The sequence below is a fragment of the Tinamus guttatus genome, unplaced genomic scaffold (assembly GCF_059628265.1).
Source record: "Tinamus guttatus ecotype Peru unplaced genomic scaffold, ASM5962826v1 Tinamus_guttatus_pri_ptg000057l, whole genome shotgun sequence".
In the NCBI taxonomy this organism is placed as follows: Eukaryota; Metazoa; Chordata; class Aves; order Tinamiformes; family Tinamidae; genus Tinamus; species Tinamus guttatus.
In genome coordinates, this window is record NW_028288591.1 from 710685 (window position 1) to 730213 (window position 19529).

Here is a 19529-nt window from a genome sequence, read left to right on the forward strand (position 1 = left end):
GCTGGGCTGGCATCGAGGCAGAGCCGGGCACTGCCAGCCGCAGAACTCTGCTGTTAACCTGCCCGTGACAACGGGTCACCGAGTCCCTCGGCCTGGAGACCTAAGGCAAGAGGAGGGCAGGACCGAGGGTGACGGGCAGCGTATGCGAGGACGATGAGCAGGGCCGAGGGCAGCCACGCAGTGCACGCGAAAGCCAGAGGAGACGGAGGCCGCCGCTGCCTGCTGCGATCCACGAAGGAGGGGCCGCGGGAAGGCCCCGGGCCTCCCACATGCTCCGTGTCAGCTCCGCGCAGCCCGTGACGCTGACGCTGCCGCCGGCGCCGCCGCGCGCCCGGCCAGCACCGCGCTCCTCCCTCCGCTGCCCGCAGCGCAACCGCCTAGACCGAGGCGCTGCCGCCACGTGCCAGAACGCACCCGGGCCGCTTTCGAGCCACGTAAACGGCTTCTGCAATCGTCTGCAGAGCGCCAGGGAAGCCCAGGCAGCAGAGCCTGCCCTCCCGGCCGCGCTTCCTCCTGCCGCAGCTCACGCGGGACTGATGGACATGTGCAGTGGGCCAGGAAGGCGCTCCGGGCCGGAGCAGAAGGGACGGCAGAGCCCATGGCGCACATGCCCTCCTCAGCAGCATCCCCTAGGAGGGACAGGAGTCCTCCCAACGCCGTTCACTCTCTCTGCCACCTCTGCTGCGCTCTGACAGACAGACGGGCCCCAGCACACAGGCCCGATCAATTATTTACATCCTCTATTGCTGAATATTGATGTTAAAAGCAAATTCCTGCCTTGCCCCTCATTTGCCTCTCAGAGGGGATTTGCATGGCACAGGCAGCACCTGCCCTGGCCCCCCAGCAGGGACGCGATGTCAGGAGGAGGGACAGATGTCCCTTTGGGGACTGCACAGCTCCAAGCACCCCGGGAGCTCTAGTACCCACGGCCATAGAGCATTGCAGCGAGGTCTGTGCCGCCTCCTGCCCCAGTGCCCAAGGCGGCACTTGCCATGCACCCGAGCTGCCTTCCTCCCTCTCGCACACGCTGACAGCAGGCAGAAAAGCACATAGAAAGGAAGACTTGTCAACCGCAACAAACAGAGCTCGCTTCCCTCCCCCCCCCTTTTTTTTTCTAGGAATATTTGTAAATAAGTGTTTTTTCCTGCTTCTGTTGATACGCCTTTAACAGACTTTAATGGAAGCCTGCTCCCCACACTGTATCATTACCCTTCATTACTGCAATTTCCCAGAATTTACGTGGCTGGAGGAAGAAAACAGAGGATTATGCACACCAGTCTGAAGGCAACACAAGGCCAAGAGGGAACACGAGGCACGCGGTGGGGGCCGCACACAGCACGTAGGGTCTACGCTGACAAGCGCACAGGGCAGACACCAGCACTTCCCACGAGCTACCTTGGGAAAGGAGGATTGCTCCCAATCCGCTTAGCTCCAGAACACGGACAGGCCCAGCACAGGCTCCTCTGCACCGTGGGGATGCAGAGGGCAGCACAGACGGGCAGAGCAGACGAGCAGCAGCTTGGGGGCAACAGAAGCCAAAGCCTTTTTTATTGCAACAAGCAGCACAGTTGGCAGGTTTCAGGTGGGCCCTAGAACAGACTGCCCCACGCAGCAGCCTTATTCCTCCTTTGACCCTCACTTGGAGTATTAACCATTTTTCTTCATGATTAGATGCTAAAAGAAGGAATAGTTTAGCTCTCCGCACTGCAGAGCTAACAATTCATTAGGAAAGGCACCTATGGTGTTGACTGGGATATCACTGTGATGGGCAGCTGACAATCTCATAGATCTATTAGACAGAGATATTAGATAATATCTAATTATTATCTATTAGATAATGCATATTAGATAATACAGATCTGTTATCTATCTAATAGATTACATGAGATAATATAATACTAGAGAATCTGACAGAATCTATTAAAAATAGAATCTATTAAAATCTGACAGAATCTAATAGAATCTGAAGATCTCTTAGAATCTGAGAAAAACTAATAGGATAGGATAGAATTTAACAGAATATGACAGAATCCAATAGATTCTGAACAGAATCTGACAATCTACTAGAACGTGACCGAATCTAATAGACACCGAGCAAATCTGACTGAATCTGACAATCTATTCTGACAGCTGCCCACAGGTAGCCACAGTTCTTGCTGGAACCTTCTTGCTGGGGGGAAGAGCTCCAACATGAGATCTCATTTATAGATTATCACTTTGATGGTCTGGGCATCTTTTTTATTTTGCATCTCTGCTTTATATGGCCTTGTTTATTGCCCTGATATTTCATCCTGCAGATTCATCTTGGATCCTCGTTAAGGTTCCTTCCCAGCTTGCAGAGATGCCCCTGCTTATCATAAAAAGCTATGCTGAAATTTCAGATTAATTAAAAGCTGTAAATCGCAGAGCCAGATGCTATAACTCACAACCTCATCCTTCCAAAAAAAGGAGAAAGAATAGAGTGGGGGACAAGAACACGAAGGCATCCTGGGTTTATAGCACGGCCTGTTCCTTCAAGACGTCGCATTCAGGCTGGAGCCGCATCGCCTCATCCTCCCCGTGATCCAGGCAGCGAGCAGAGGCTGCGCCGCTCTGTTGAGCCCAGAGCCCCAGGAGAAAACTTGCATGTTCAGGGATTTACGGTAAAAAGAAGCCTGACTTGGAATCACGGCGAGGCTGGTGGCTGTGGTGCCCTTGGGTGCTCCTGGTGCCTATAGAGCTACTAGAACAGGGGACGCCGGCACGCTGGCACGCCTGTGCAGGCGATGCTGCCCCGTGTCAGCGCGACCTTGTACCCCAACAGGCGCAGATCGTCACAGACAGCGGTGCAAAGGGCTGCCGGGGCCCAGGCAGCAGCAAGCGCCAGGGCAAAGGGAGGCGCTTGAGGAACCTGAGCAGTAAACGCAGCTATTGTGGGACCAGAGCAAGCTACGGCCAAAGTGGCCTTGTCCCCAGGGAGAGGGGCCTGCGAGCAGCCCAGCTCCAGCTCATCACGCTCAGGTGTCCCAGGGAGCAGCGCGAGGGCTCCTGCGCTGCCGCCGCAGGCACCGGGGCAGCCTGGGCACGGAGAGGGGCCAGACGCGCCCCCTCCCCCAGGGCCGGGCATCGCTCGCTGTGCCCAAGGACGAGCGAGGAACCGTGACCGCGGAACCGTGACCGCCATCTGCTCCTGCTCGCGGGCGCCGCACAGCCCAGCCGGGCTCCCCACCGCTCCGCAAACCGGCTCGGGCTGCGCTCCAGCCCCTCCGCTGGAGCCCCGTATCCGCTTCGGGGTCGCACATGCTCCCTGCGCTTCCAAGGGGGATTAATAGTCTCAGACACCATTTAAGCAACTTAAGACAGCCCTGCTTAGAAGGCAGAGGTGTTACTCGGCTCCCCCGATTCATTAGAGCTGCGTTTCCTACAGCCCTCCTGCCAGCAAAACCCGCTTTTCCTTGGCCTTCCTCCCCCTGCCCTCTCCCCGTCACTTCGTGGGCAGATTAAGAGGTAAGGAGCAGGCACCAGCACGCTCCCGTCTTGAGCTCTACTTTCTGCAGATCTCTTAATGCATTTCTTGGCCAAAGGTTATGAGATTAAACGCTCCGTACGAGGCGAGCTGACACAAACTGACAGACCTGAATTTTCTGCACATGCTTAAGTGCCAGCCCTCATCACAAGGATGCTTATTTGCCAACCTCATACCTATCACTTTGGCTGGGAGTCAATCTAAATAAAGCAAATTTGCTCCTTCTGACGGGGAGAGGGAGTCGCTGGGCTGTCACAAGGCTGACTTCAGTCCGCATCACTTCCAACGGGAAGGTGTTGCGGAAACCCAGAGCCAAGGACTCGCAGCCTCCCTCCTCACAGGGAAAAGGAGGAACTTTGCGCTCTCCTGCCCGTCTAAGCAATTTCCCTTGGCGGCTGGTTTCATTTCACAGCTCCCAGACAGAGCCCGGCCTCCCCCACACTTCCCCTGCCCTGCCACCCCAGCAGTTGGCTGCAAGGATTAAGACTCATTTCAGATGAAGTTTTCATTATTTTCTGCTCTCCTCCTTCATTCCCAAACTCATTTGCATTACAAAAAAATTAAACAAAAGCTGCTTTTTGAATCTCCACTCATTACTCCCATTACATTTGTTAACATCATTATCTTCAGCGGAAGATGGCAAGTATTATCAAATGTTGCCGAGCTTCTGTAGACCTCTTGCTATATTACTCTGGAAAATTGCTTTAATGCTTTATGCTTTTAGTGGGTTTAAAAAACCAGCCACAGCATTATAAGCCATAAAGAAGATAAAAAAAAGTGCATCGTTTGATACCATGTACATTTTTTCCCCTTACACGGCAATATAAATATATGTTGCTCGTGCAGGATGCAAGAGTTTTCCTTAGACTGCATCCCTGCCAGCCTGGATCCACCACTACGGATGCACTTTTTGACCCTTGCATTCACCAGGCTGATTCCTCCGCTAAAACACCCCTCTTCCAAAGGGCAGCAGTAAAAGCTTGATTCAAGAGGAACATCCCTCCAGCACAGCCTGCTCTGGGTTTTCCAGATTTCAGCAAAATCAGTTTTGTTTCTGCATGTACCAATGGGAAAGTAGCTACGTGGCTAATGAGCAGGAGCTGCTGAATCTGTATCTTTAGGAAGAAAGGATGCAGAGCAGTACAACCGCACAGAGAACAGCAGCCTCAGACAGTGCCCTTGCAAAGGGAGGCCTGCAGAACCTGCACGGCACCGCTGCCGTAGCCGGATCGCCTGCCAGAACTTGGGAGCTCTGGCAACGCGCGCGCTCGGGGCTCTCACCATGGAGCACCCCGCTGCCGGGGCCGCGGCCGCTCGCTTTCGGCGCGGATAACCTTGATCAGCGCGATAACCGCCCCGCGCGCTCGCTCATCGGCAGGGATGCTCCAAGAAAGAGCGCGCGCCGGGTACCAGGCGGGAGAGCGGCAGACCAACAACTAAGCGGGGCAAAGGGAAGCGAGGGAGGACTTCCAGCTCTCTGCTTCACACAACTCACACTGCTGCGATCTGCCTCAAAGAAAAGCTCTCAGCAGCAAGCTCTGAGGTAGCACAGAAACTGCAGTTCCAAAACGACTTGCTTTACCCACGTATGAACACGAAAATCACACAAGCCAATGATACCCATTCACACTTGGTCAAACAGCCCATGAAACCCACACACACACGCTTAAATTATTGCTTTATTTTCCATCAGGCTTTTGGTGTTGACTTAAGCTGCCCAAACAAACAATTAAGGTCTTATCTACATCACACAGCAGCATTAGCCACAATTCATCATTTTAAACTTCTTTGTTTCATGGATCACATATGTATACAGGTATATAAACAAAGTGGAAACTCAGGCATTCACATTTCTCAGGAAACTGGCACTACAGGATGCTCTTGCCGAGGTGGGAGGAGGGCATTTGCTCAGACATGGTATCTATTGAATAAACTCTGCTCTGCAGGGCACGCTGTGCTCCATCACCTCTCAGGAGAAGAACAGCCAGGGCAATGCGAGGAGGCTCCTGCTAGAGCCCTTGCAAGGGAGCCTGCCAGGCTGCCATCGATCTTCCCAGCCCGCCAGGCCGCAGGTAGCTATAACTCACGCGTAATTGCCCGCAACAACACGACACGTTATGGCAGAGTCCTGCCAAGAAAGATCAGAGATGATTACGAAGTTAATGCTTGACACCCTCGTGCACGTGTTGTACATATATTGGATGCAATTGCCATAGCTCTTGTTTAAACAACGGGGCTTGCCAGGACGCCTGATCGATGGCCTGTGCGGCGGCAGAGCTCGGGTAACGCTGCCGAGCGTGCGGAATCGGGCCAAGAGGCAGGGCAGTTTCACCAGGAGAAGCCACCAGCAGTCTCCCCAAAACAACGAGACCCAAACACGGCTCGGCGAGGGCACGCACTACAGCTTGCAGCTCTCACCTCTGAAACAGCTTCCTCCTGCTTCCCCCCGCCTCGGTGCTCAGCAGGCTACTAGAATCCTGTCGGAGCACAAGCAAGAAATTTGCATGGCAATTTCTTGAAAAAACACACAAGGCAATACTTGCATCTTTGTGCAAGGGAATATGCACAAATGTGGAAAACAAACCTGGAGTGGTAACACTGCTAACAGTTCAGGAGGCACTGAAGTAGCAGCAGCATTGCACAAAGCTCAATTACAGGTACCCGTTTAGTACACGATCACATTAAGTTCATAGGACAACGATGCAAACAAAATGCAAGAGATCCAAGTGAAATGGACATGAAACAGCACCCAACAAGCAATCTCCAGCGGTGTCGCAGGTTTTCATTGCCTGCAGCACCATGTTCCTCCAAGATGCAAATGAGGTCTGGTTTGCAGGCAGAGTGGCTACAAGCAACCAGCCCTGGTCTGAGCAAGAACTAGCCCCAAGCACACTGCAGCCAGCAGGGCACAAGCACCAGCACCCGCTGGGGAGACACCCTGCCCTATGGGACATGGCACACGGTGCACGTGCAAAGGGGCCTGCAGCACCTAGGCTGCTGCAGGACAAGCATGCGTGCAATGCATTTGCCACGTATGGCATGCAAGCAGCAGGCACAGCTCAGCCAAGCTGTGCAGTTGCAGAGCTGCCTTCAGGGGAGGGAGCCAGGGCAGGCGAGGGAGGCTCAGAGGGGAATATTAAGCACTCGGAAATAAAAGGCGTTACACAGAAGAAAACGGCAAGGCTGCAAGCCAGCGCGGTGCAGCCTTCAGATGAGATGGGGACAGGCAGCCAACGCATTGCTCCTTCATAAGGAGCTGCAAAGTCGGCCCCGGGTCCCGCGGGCAGCGTGGGGGTGCCCGGCCGTGGCACCGCTCTCGCCGCGGGCAGCGCAGCGTGCGGGAGCCCTCTGCCTGAGAGCAGCCGGACTACAGCGCCCGGCGCCGGCGGGGCCACAGCCGAGCCCGGCACGCACGGCGCAGCCGCCCGGCTCCACGGGGACGGGCACAGGGCCACCGAGAGCAGCCGGGGACAGGGCGCACAAGAGGCCGCTTGCCTGGAAGCGCATCAGCCCGAGGACGAGCATCCTCGGCCTGAGGCTGGAAGGAGAGACACGGAGCAAAGGGTCGCCCAGGACCGAATCCCCCATCCTCCCTGCCGGGCACTTACAAGGGAATCTCAGTTTTCGGTTAAAAATAACCTCGCTTCCTAGCCCTGGGAGGCGCAGGAAAACGTGACCTCCAAAAATCCAGAAACTGAAAGGCAAAGCAAATGAGTTCCAAATTTGTCTACTCTATAAACGTCAATTTCTTTTTGAAAGGAATGAATGTTTTTGATGAATGTTTTCTTGAATGCCTGCTCTTGGCAGTGCTGCCATCTGTGAAAAATCTATGCCACGCTCGCTACGGAGATTTCATTTCAGAGAGGAGCGTGGGGCTGCTTTAATAAATGGTTAAAAAACTGTCAGGAGTCCAAAAGGGCAGCAGCGTGTTTACCGCAAGCAGCTGCTGTCACCAAGCAAAGCACCTCTGACTGATAAGCTTATAGCCCTGCAGACCACATAGGGCTTCCCTCTAACAAGCCACGTTCTCAGAAGCACTTTAGCTATGTCAGGCACTTAGGAGCCTAATCCCTATCGACTCTGAATGAGATTTATACTGCTGAATGGGCAGCTCACTTGTGGAAAAGGTCCCTGGGTCATTTAGAGCCTTTCAAAGATTGTGCCCGACATCCCCAGTCATTTATCAGCCTTTTAATACCATTCATCAACAAGGCGCGCAGGAGCTCGCCGGGTGCAGCAGCCTCACGGGAGCAGGGGCTCCACATGCCACCGGCAGCCCCCGAGCCCGCGGGGGCCTGGGGAAGGGCCGAGATGCTGCCCCAGCAGCAGGACGGCACCGTGGGCAGGAGCAAGGCCCAGGGCAAAGCGCCCGCAGCGCAGCCCACGTGGTACTGCGCATCGGGGCCAAGCACAAGGGCAGAGACCACGGGCGATGGGCAGCCCAGCACGGCGGCCAGGCGAGTGCCCGGGCTGCCTGGCACACGAAATGGAGCCCTGAAATGGCTCGGGTATTTGTAGATCTGGTGCATGACTAAATCAAGGGGAACAATAAGATCTTTTTCCAGATTCGGCAAACATCAGTATAATAAAAAAATTAATTATATGCTTGAACACATGCACCAGAGCAATGCCCTGTATTTTCTCCTAATTGTTCTCCAAGCCTTACAGAGCCACATTTAAATAAAAATGAAGCAGTTATTTAAACCGCAATTAAAGACGGAGCAATTTATTTTTAAACCAGAAATATCGTCAGTGGCGCAGGAGAGGGGGAGCGAAGCGGTGCCAGGACCCTCCCAGGCCCCGGCACGGTGGCTGCAAAGGACCGGGACACCCGAGGACGTCGCGGTGCAGATAGGAGCAGCGCTGCCCTCCGTGAGCCCCTCCAGCACCACGGCAGCTCCTCGCACCGCTCCCGGGCACACAACGCGCCTGCCATGGGGAGCTGGGCAGCACCCCAGGAAACGCAGCCCGGGACCCTCCGCCAGCCCTCCCCAGCCGCAGGGGACCCCCCAGCGCAGGGAGCAGCTCTGCAGCAGGAATGCTGCTGCTCCCTGCGAAGGGGCTGGGGGGAGGCAGAAGCAACCACAACAAAAACCCACCCTCGCTTTTCATAAGGCTGCAGAATTTATCAGCCTGCAGCCCTTCACATCTGTCTGCTCATACAAAATGAAAGAGGCTTTGAAAAACAGAGGAGATGAAATAAAGCCGAGCCTGTGCGCGGAAGCTGGCATCTCTGCCACTGTCACCACGGCAGGAATAATGACCGTGATTGTTGCCGCATCTGCGCGGCTGTGCGGGGAGGAGGGGGACGGCGCCCACGCCGGCACCGCGAGGCCCTCGCGGGTGGGCACGTCGAGCAGCCGCGCACCGCGTGGGCCTGGCCTGCAGCAGCCGCGCGAGACCCCTGGGTGCTCCGCATCCGCATCCCTGGGCATTCAACCCTCAGCGCAACACAAGGCCCCAGGGCTCACAGAAATACTTGGAAGCCACAGAAGTTGTGACCTGAACGGTGCGTCACCACTGGGCTTCCTGCAGCCATTCCTGCCACGCTGCTTCGGTCAGCACAGCTCCGTGTGGGCACCCCGGTGCGGCAGGGCAGGAGCCAGCACCATCCGGACCCATTAGGTGACGATTAAAAATAAGGTAGAAAAGGAAGATGAGGGAAAAGGGCAGAGTGAAGGCTCTGAACGTGGCAGCAAACAGCTGCTGAAGCAAACCCTCTCCTTTTCGAACACTTATTGGAGCTGGCATGGGCACTTCCAAAGAGCTATTTCTGTCCCAAACCCATCACACTGGTAGATGCCTTTTCAGGAGCTCTGCAGAGAGGTCCAAGTGCAGGGGTGACTTGCAAGGCTCCCTCAGCCAAAGAGGAACTTGGACAGGTCCTGGCCTCACGCTACAGTTGCCCATTTTACCCCATTTTACCCCCTTATCCCCCAATCTTGCCAGCAAGGGTGCAACTACCACTCCATGGATGCAGAAAGATGGTCCCTGGCCACAGCGCTGCCATCACTTCCTCACCTTGAGACCATCCAGTACCTTCAAAAGATTCATACCTTAACAATTCCAGCCCTCCTTGAGCAGGAAGATTTTGAAAGCACAGAAGGAAGCATTACAACTTGGCAAACACCCTCTGAACAGAGTCAGGAGCAGGGTCCAGGTCCTTTAGCAGAGATCAGCACGTCCTGATCCCACTTATGCAGGCTACCGCGGCAGCAACAAGTTCAGCAAGGTACCAGCAGCACGCGCACAGTGCCTGGTTTCATCACACCGCTCACGTTGGCTGCTAGCAAGACCCCCCATCGCGCTCAGGGCTGGCTCTGGGCAGGGAAGGCCCTTGCAAAGACACACAGATGCAGAGCAAGGGCTCCGAGCTCCTGCGGGCGCATGCAGCCTTCGAAAGCTAAAGGGCAGACAGCAGCACACGAGGTCAATCAGCCCAGGAGCAACCTGTCCCCATGTGTCACCAGAGCGGTGCTCCACAAGGCTCTGCCCCTGACCCCAACCACTGCGCAGTTTCCTGCAAAACCAGGATTTGCAATTCAGAGCATGGCAGAGCAAAATCCGCATCGGCGTGCAGAGGCACCCGGGGACACGGAGCCCAGGCCACGCATCTCAGGGACAGTGTGTAGCAGACCTCCTCCTCCTTGTCACTTCCTGACCTCATCCTCCCTTGACCCCTTCCCTCTTTGGCTGAGGGATGTGAGGGATTGCCCATGTCCCAGATTTGCACGCCATCTACTACAGCAGGGATCCGTGTTCATGTGCCAGCAAAGTCCCCCTGCACTCGCTCCTCTCGCCTCTCTGCTACCTGGAAGCCAGTGCGAAGCCAGCAGCAGCGGGGGCAGACGCGGGGCCAGCGACACGCAACACAAAACACGTCCCTGGCTGGGCTTGGGGTAGGGTGTCGGGCAGAGACTTACAGCCCACCCGCCTCCTGCATCTGCTCCAAACCCACAGCCATCCGTCCCCTGCTCTCTGCACCGTTTGTCCATTCCCTACAGCACTGCTATTCCTCAGGTGGCAAAAGATTTACACTTCCAAGCGCACGTGGAGATGGCTGCTCCAAGAAGGGATGCTCAGCTGTATTTCACATCCTGGAGCTTGTCATGCCACGCTGGGCTAGTGCTCCATCACCCTGCAGGGCTAGGAGCCAGGCGAGCGCGTTACATGGCACGGAAATAACCTGAAATCCAGGGGAAAACACTAGAGTTGTGCCCAGGAAAGCAGCCTCCAGGAAGCCACAGCTCTCCTGACCTTTAATCACGAGCATTTTGTCGCACAGGACCCGAAGGGGTTTCTTGACAGCCTCGCCTGCCCAAACAGCCCATTTCAGCATCTCTGAAGTGGCATCCTGCAAGCAGAGCTCGCGAGGGACCCTGCAGCACAGGAGCATGTGGCAGGGGGATGCACACCTGACAGCCACGCTCAGGCCAAGGCAATTACATCTCAATTAAAGCCCGCCTGACCTGCGAGACACGGGCTGCTGGTCACGGTGCAGCTGGAGCGGACAGCGCTCCCGCTCCTCGTTCGCCCCGTGCATTTTATTTACTTGTTTTAGTCCCTCTCTGGTGCGCGTGCATGCGAGCGAGATTGTCTCCAACGTGACTCTGCATTATCGGGGCTGTAATGAGTCCTTGTTAAAATGGATTTGATGGAATAATTATATTCCAAAAAAACTGCAGGAAGGCGCTCTCCCCTCTTAAAGGGCAGGATCAAACGTTCTCGCCACATTATTTGCAGTCACACCTTCTGCTGCATCTGCGCCTTTTAAAATCTCTAACTCCAATCTGATCTGAATATATAAATCTGAATTATCACAGCAAAAGGAGATGTGCTCACACCTTTTTTTATCTGTTGCCATGGCGATTAGATAAAATTCACGCCAAGTCTCTGGGGAAGGATGAAATGATTTCAGACAGAATCTCACCCCACTTGGTGAGAAGAACGCCTAGAGCTCCTTCCCTCTGTAACAGGTCTGGGCACATGTCACAGCCGGAGCGGGTGGCGCGGGCTGGCGAGGAGGCAGGACCCCTCTGGAGCGGCCGGGGCTGTCAGGCGAAAAGGCTTTGCAGGCAGGTAGGGCGGGATGGCGCTCACTGACATCGCGTCAGGCGGCCCCGCGGTGCCCGGCGCCCGTCCCACGAGAAGCGACAAAGCACAAGTGAAAAGGCCACTCGCTCCCTCCCCTCGGCCGAGGCCGCGTCCCCGGCCCGCCGGCCGGAGATGGCGAGGCGAGCGGCGTCCTGCGCGTACTCGGCACGCTCAGCGCCGCGGCTGCCCGCGACCAGCCGAGGGGCCGCCACGGTCATGCCAGACTCGCCAAGCACAAGCACCAACAGTGGCTAAACACCCTGGGTAACACAGCTCCTGGCCAAAGCCACCGCCGCGCACAGCAGCACGTGCACGGATGGCCTCTCGCTCGCAGCAGCTGCTCTGCAGGGACACAAGCTCCATGAGGCAGGTCCACTACTGCACCCTTGGTCCCCGCACATGTGCCCCTATGCTGGGGACAGGCAACAGCGCCCGCTTCCCCTCACCGCATAAAGGGACCTGCTGAGGCAGCGCTAGACCCATAATACGAGCGGTGGTTTTAATTTTCAGTAGCCTCACGCTGTGTCTCTAGACTCATTACATTTTGAGACAGATTAAAATGGAATTTGCATGTAGTTACACTTGCCTGCACTACTTGGAGAGAAAGCTTCCAAAGTAAGGGAGAGAGGAGAGCAAAGCAGGCATCTTTGGGGTGAACACACATGTCAACTGGGAAAAAGCTCAGGATTTAGTTCCTTCATCACTAAACAGTTGCCAAAATGAGGTTAAGACTCCCAAAAACACATATGTGGACACTGTAGCAGACAGGAGAGAAAGGATTAAGATCAAGCTAAGTCTGCGTCTGACCAAACACAGGTATATTAGATATTTTCTAAATTATTAAAAGCTAAAGTTCAGTCAAGAACATGCAGAGCAGTGTGACCAAAATTGCTGCAGGACTGAACTTCTCACTTGCATCCTTTTGGCAAGCTCAAAGTTTGGTTTCCAGAGAAAGGGCCTGAGGTGCTGCCGACCAAAGAGCCTCAAAGGACACGTACACACACCAGTACACAGTGCCAGTACAAATCCGACCCCCGTAGTGCCACTGCCACACGCCTAATTCTGCCCACCCCAAGACTGCCAAGATCAAGGTTCACTCGCTGCAATACCTATAGAAGAGACACCACACTGCCAGCAAAATTTCCCTTTCTGTGTCACAATAACTGGAGCACAGCGACTCCAAAGCAGCTTCAGTCACATATGCCAACTACTTCTTCCAGCGCAAATCAAAATCCCGCCTTTGCTTCCTAGACTCCCTGCATTATCTAGCCTGGAGACTGTTTTTAAAAAAGCTGTTTACCATCTTGAGCTCTTAAACTGGTTTGTGGTAGGAGCTTCTCCCTCTTTCTGTAGAGAAGGGGAGGGAGCAGTAGGACACTGCATGCAGCTGCCATCCTCCCCCCACCAAAAAATATTAAGACGCATCAACAGGAGAGCTCAAAATCACAGCCTTGGTGCGAAGTGCAATCTTACACACAGTCCGCAATTTTGTGAGCGTGGCTGGTTTCTTCTGAATAAGTAGCAGCCTACATTAAACGCCAGATCCTGCGAGCACTGCTGCATGTTTGCTACAAGGCTGAGAACTAAAGGCAAGATTGATTCTGATGCGAGCACCAGCAAAGCAAATGGGTTTTTGAAAACCCTATAATTTCTCTGCAACCCTTGACTTCACTAAACACACATTTTTAGACTACAGCACAGTTAGGTAGGCATTAAGCAAAAATGAGCTACACTAATGATGCTTTATATGCAGGACAACCTTCTATAAAGAATTTATCTTTGATTTCAGGGTAAGTTACAGTGTTGCCAAGTTAACCAAATAATGCAATGCTCCACCAAACCCCCCCATCGCAGCAGCATGACACACACGCAAAACACTTTGCTGCAATCGCTTTAGCATCTCTTCCAAAACAGGCCTGGTCCGTGCTCCTGCAAGGAGGTGCTCCTAAGGAGCCCCATGGAAAGAAGCCAGGCAGAGGCAGCCCCTGGAAGCAGCACTGAGCTGGGCTGCTAAGAGGAGCAGCGACCTGCACGAGGCCCACGGCTTTGCCTGCAACGATGCTGAACGAGGAGACAGAGGAAACCTTCAACTGCAGCAGGGAGGAGAGCCTGGGGCCACCTTGCTGAGCCACCAGCAGCTCCCATCCAAGCAGTCTGTCACCCAACCTGTCACCAACAGAGCACCAAAGACCCACAACAAGGCTCTGAAGCAAGGCAGCAGCGTGCGGCAGCACGGAGGGGGCAGCTCCGACCTTTGTCATCCCAATTACATGAGAAGGACCCAGTAAAGCTCCTCAAGCAGCCCCCCAAGCTGCATAGGGAGACGCAGGTGGGAGCACATGAGAGCACGGCAGCCCCTGAGACCCAAGGGCTCCTCTCTGCCGAGGAGGAAGATCCCTTCCTCCATTCCCAGCTACAGGAACAGCAAGTGTGCCAACAGCAAAAGGAGGAGAGAAGCTAGAGGGAAAGCCAGTACTTCCTGGAAACGTTCAGCTAAAAGCAGCTGTCTAGCAGAGAAGCGTGCACGACAGCTTGGGAACAGTCCTAAGAATTAGGAGCCTTTATCCCCTGATGCACTGAGGCCAAGTAGGAAGACACAGTCCATTAGCACTAAGCACTAGAAAAAACTGGGAAAAGAAAACAGTGAATTGGGTCCACTAATTGAGGTTATGCAGGCAGCCTCAAATATGCCTTAGATTTACTTCTGAAAAAGCTGCAGTGCTTCTACAGACCTTTCCTTTTTGTCGGATGACAGCAGCGGAGCTGTGCAGTGCTGTATCTGTACAACCACTTGATCTTGCAATTCACAAAGCACTTTTAGACAGAAAGAGCTATTAGGCCTCAGTATCACATCTCAGCTTCTCTCAAAATTCGTGCCATTCACTCAGAGCAGCAGGGAGCCCCTCCTTCACACCTTGTCTTCCTTGCCAACTATCAGGACAGAATCAAAAGTTCAGCAGAGGTCAAGACAGGACCATGTTTTTGGCAACAGCAAAGGCAGGTTTAGTTCTAACACAAGAGCAAGCAAAAAAATAAGCTTCAGGCAGATACTATATTTGTAATCCAACAGCAAAACATGTTTGCTTGTGTTGACTCTGCACTGTAACACAATTTATATGTTCTGTCTTTAGGGTAATTATTGCTTTAGAATGTTAAAATCGTTCCACTCTAATTAAATCATCATATTAAAAACCCTACTGCAACAGCAAACTGGAGAACCAGTCTAGGTTAAGATCACGCAAGTGCCTGGGTGCTCGCTTCACTAACGTGGTGACCGAAGAAGCCACCTCTGCTCTGCTAACGAAGCCCGACACGACGGCAACGGCTGCATCGCTCCGGCGTGCAGAGCGGGAGCAAGCGCATCGCAGTGCAAAAGGTCCCCGAGGTGAGGGGGAACCCAGCTAAGAGCAGCATGAGGACATGCACTTGTCCCCAGGGCAAGCAGGGCGCGTGTCACGGAGCTCTCCCCGTGCCTGCCCGCACAGAGGGGTCTGGCCCACTGGGATCTGTGCTCCTCAGGCAGCCCAGGGCTCACTGGCACCTCCCCAGGCCCCAGAAAAGCTTCTTTGTCCCCTGCTTTGCAGGAAGAACAGCCTGGCCAGCACGCACAGGGACACCAAGGAGCCGAGGGGACACTTTTGGCAGGCAAACACTACAGGTGCTGACAACAGCCACTTGGCACGTGAGCTGTGCCCACAGGGCACACCCGCCCAGAATGGGTCTGCTCTGGAGCAGGCTCCGACGCACACGAGGTTTGGGGGCTCCCTTCGGAGTAGCCGACAGAAGCCACCAGGATTAGAGGGAGCGCTACGAGTTAACACAGCAGAAAAGCCTCCTTGGGACCAGCACTGCAGCAGCTTTGAAACACAGCTCTCAAAGGCAGACCCAGGGATTTGACACCTACTAGTGGGATGAGCAGGACTGCAGCATTTCAAAACACCCCAAAACACCAGGAAACTTCCCACAGTACCCAAGGTGGCCATTTGCAGACAAAACACCTCCCTCTACAGGCAGGAGGCTGCTGCAGAGCAGTGTCAGCTCCCACGCATCGCAGCTCCATCATCCCAAGCACTCTCCTGGGCATGTGGGTTAATACCATATTTCACCCAGGACTGGCAGAAGTGGGTCAGTGCTGGGGAGGAAGGGCGCTATAAACTACAAACCGACTGAGAAGAGGAAGCCGGCTCACGACCCCGGGTCTTCAAGCTGCAGCAGGACCTGTGCCGGTGCCAGAAAGGCCCTGCCTGTCCCGAGGTTTCCCAGCTCGCCCAGTCCATGGGTAAAGGCACTAGCTGCTTGTCCCTCTGCAGCAGCACCCTCAGGCCCCCCCAGGTGAAGCCCTTTGCGCTATAAGCTTCTTAAGAGTCATCCCTCGCAGAGCTATTAAAGCAAATCACCTCTGCTGCGTGCTCAGCATCCACGGTAGGGCAGCAGGCACGCACCCCGGCTACACCGCTCGCCCCACGGCCACGCCGAGCCCCAGGGCCACCAGGACTTACTGACCTGTGAGCAAACATTGCACACGCAGCATCCGCTTGGGGAAAAATCCTTTAATTCTTTCTGGATCCCCTGGGGAGAGCAGTATCGATTGCCTGACTACTAGCTTACACAGGCTGCGCAGGGCAGGCAGTGCTGCCATCAATACAGTCTCCGAGGAGGGAAGCGAGGTCACGCCGGTACACGGGGAGGGACGGATGCAGCCAGCCTGGAGCGTGGCCGGACCCTGCCCGGCCTCACACCGGTCTCTGCTCACAGCTATCGTGCCCATCCCTACACCAGGCGACACACGCAGAGCCACCGAGTCCCCGCACAGGGACAGGCATGGCCACTCCTGCCTTAGGTCCCTCGCACAGAGCAAAGCGCCGCAACCTCTGTGCTGACTAAGGTAGAGCAATGCAAGCAGATCGCAGCAGCACTGGGGAAAGGTAGGAGACCCAGGTGCACACAGGGATGTGGCCCATTAGGACATTTTTACAGAGTCCCTCCCCACATGGCTGCAACAGTTGTGGAAACGCACAGGAGTTGGAATATTTACTTTTGCATCACAGTGAAAACGGGTCCAGCCACAGGAGGAAGGGACAGAGCCCAGAGAGCATCTTCCCACTGCCTAAACCCAGGTGTCACGCACCCACCCAAGCCACTCAGTCTCGAGGAGAGCGGAATGCAGGACGCCGACCGCCACACTTGCCAATCGCACCACGAGCACAGCGCGCCTGCTCGCACCGCGGGCTTCCCCGGACCAAGCCGCAGGGCACTCGTCAATAAAACCCGCTGCTGGGCAGCACAGGCACGTGTTATAACCACAGAGCTTCACCCACAGCATCACAGTTCAGGTTTGCCAAGAGGCCCGCGGCTCCTCTCTTACCTGGGATGATAGAAACGGTGTCTTTCTCCCAGGACACAACGCTAACGTATTCCTGCACAGATGAGGGGATGAGGCACTTGAAGACAGCCACGTTTCCACGCATCGACCTTTGGTCCTCCACCCGAACGGTGTACGGTTCCCTGAAGACTAGAGAGAAGAGCAGATGGTTGGTAGCATGACAGTGCTGGAAGAAAAACAACCTCCCTTTGCTTTGACACCACATTTCCCAAACAAAACCTACCAGGAAACAAATTGCTCCCATCCAAAGCGCTTGGCTGGCACTAGCTGGGACACAGGGGGTGAGAAAAGCTGCAGGACGGGTGTTCTGCATCCCAAGACTCACAGGCGCTGATGCTCAGCCTAGTGCCTGTGCCAGGGTCCCTGCTCTGCCCTGCCACCAGCCATGCCACAGCCAGAGGCAGGCATGCAAGGCTGAGGGGTTGGTATCTAGAACTGCTAAGGCAGAGGTTCGCAGCTCCCAGTCTCCCGTACAGCCTCCAAGAACACCCAAGGGCTCAAAGATCCACCCTCCTAGCTTGAAGGTACTCCTCACACTGGAGGGTGTAGGTTGAAAAATGCAGTGGGGAGAGACCTGATAGAGGAAACCTGACGGATGTGGCACCCTCCTGAGCCTCAGGAAGAAGCACTGAGAGCAGGGGACACATAGGGAGACTCCAAGCTGGCTTCTTGCCTCTCTTTATGCCCAGCCCTCAGACACTCACACCTCTTGGTAATGATGCACAGGTGCCTCCTATTACACATGTGTGCTTGCTTAGTCACTTAATGATACCCCCAAGCAGAACAAAAGCAGCTCAAACCAAGATCAAACTCCAAAAGTTTTACAGTCCCAGAAGGAAGAAGCTGCTTTGCAGCAGAGAAAGCACCTAGAGATGGAGTATTTTCTGCACCATATAGATGAGCAAGCAGCAGGAGGACGATGGTGCTTCCGGCCTGATGCCCCTGGCAGGCTGTGCACACCAGCAGACTGCCGAGGGAGACAGCGGGCACCCATAAAGCGATAAACGAGGGGCAGTTGCAGGAGCTCCTCCACCCTCTCTGCACTCCAAGCGCCCATGACACCGGGTGCCAGCTGACACGGGAGGCCCCGCCGCTCGTGCAGGGCAGCAAAGGCAGTTCAGAGAGGCCCTGGGCTGGCTGATGATTTATCCAGCGCACCAGCTGGACCACGAGCTCTGCAGCACGGGGTGCAGCGTGTGTTGTCCCAGCCCCAGCAAACTCCCTGTGGCAGGAGCCAGGAGCAGGAGGGTGGCCAGGGAGCAAGGATATGGGAGCAGCCCACAGCACAAAGGGACTGCCAAGCCAAAGCAGATTAGCCAGCAAAAGCCTCCTTAATCACAGGGAGCAGGAGGTTTATTCACAGGCTTTAAAGGCCAGTGGGGACCATGAGGAGCATCCAAGGCTCTGCATCCATCCCCCGGGCCACAGGCGGTCTGCTGTGCATCCTCAGGCAAGTCCAGGGCCCTCCTCTCTGCGCCAGGACAGCCACCTCCTGAAGAAGCTCCGAACCAGAGCCAGCCGAGGGACCAGCCCTGCCCCAGCCACACGAGCTGCCTGCTGCACATCCACACTGAACACAGCCCTACCTGCTGCTGCCCGCCTCCCAGCTGGGCTGGGGTTTATTGGTAACCTGATAATGCCGGTAAATAATTCACTCTGGGGAGTGGGGTTAATACCCATTTACTCTGCAGTACAAGGCATTAAATAAAAAACAGAAACCAAAAACAAAAAAACAAAACCTGTAGTCACTGCTGTCGTGTTCCCTCTGCTAGCCCCACTTTTAATAGGTTACATAATGAAGCCATTCCCGGGCTATTAGCCCTACTCAGCCTGGTCAATTATTCACTACAATGACTTTTGAGACCAGCTCTTTTGCATATTCTTCCTTTTCTTTTGCTTAAGCAGCCTTGCTGTGTTTGGGCTGGATGCTGCAGTGGGAACAGACAAATTGTAGGAGGAGTGGGGGGACGGGGCTCAACTAAGTACAGACATGAACCAGGTCTCCACACAGCTACGTAAATACCTGCCTTGCCCCGAGGCTGTGGCCACACCATGGCCACCACATTATCTGGGGGCAAAGTGACCCTTCTCCTCCTTGCTAGTTTAATTCTGCAGCGCTCTCCCCACCAGCCCAGAGCCCAAAGTGCAGCTCGCAGCATGGCTGGGATGCTGCGCTGCAAACACCTATTGGCAAGCGACCCCCTGTTTATCCAACACCCTGCCCTCACGTTTGCTCCCTGCCCATGCAGCCGTGGATCCCGGTGCAGGAGGCACACGCAGAGCCCCAGCTCAGCACCTCGCCAGCTCTCCTTCCGCGTGCTGCTCCTTCCAGAGCAGCCCTTTGCAAACCGGCAGTTATCCAGCCCCACTGCTCTTTGCAGGCGAAGGGCAGGAAGGTGGCGAAACACCTTGCCCAAGGCCACGCAGCTAGCAGCAGGGCTCCTGGGTCCTCTCCTCAATGCAAAACACACCAGCTCCTTCTGTCAGACAGGAGCACTGCTGTCCTCGTGCCAAAACGCTATCAGTCTGCAGGATTACAGCCCACAT

The 19529-nt window shown here is 55.0% G+C and overlaps 1 protein-coding gene across 1 annotated transcript in view; it reads right to left on the reverse strand.

Annotated features, from left to right (window-relative positions):
* Window positions 1-19529, reverse strand: part of DSCAML1 (DS cell adhesion molecule like 1) — a 70932-nt gene that overhangs the window by 42862 nt on the left and 8541 nt on the right. The window contains exon 3 of the mRNA XM_088540238.1: window positions 16965-17111. Coding sequence (XP_088396364.1) covers window positions 16965-17111 — 147 coding nt within the window. The remainder of the gene's footprint in view (window positions 1-16964; window positions 17112-19529) is intronic.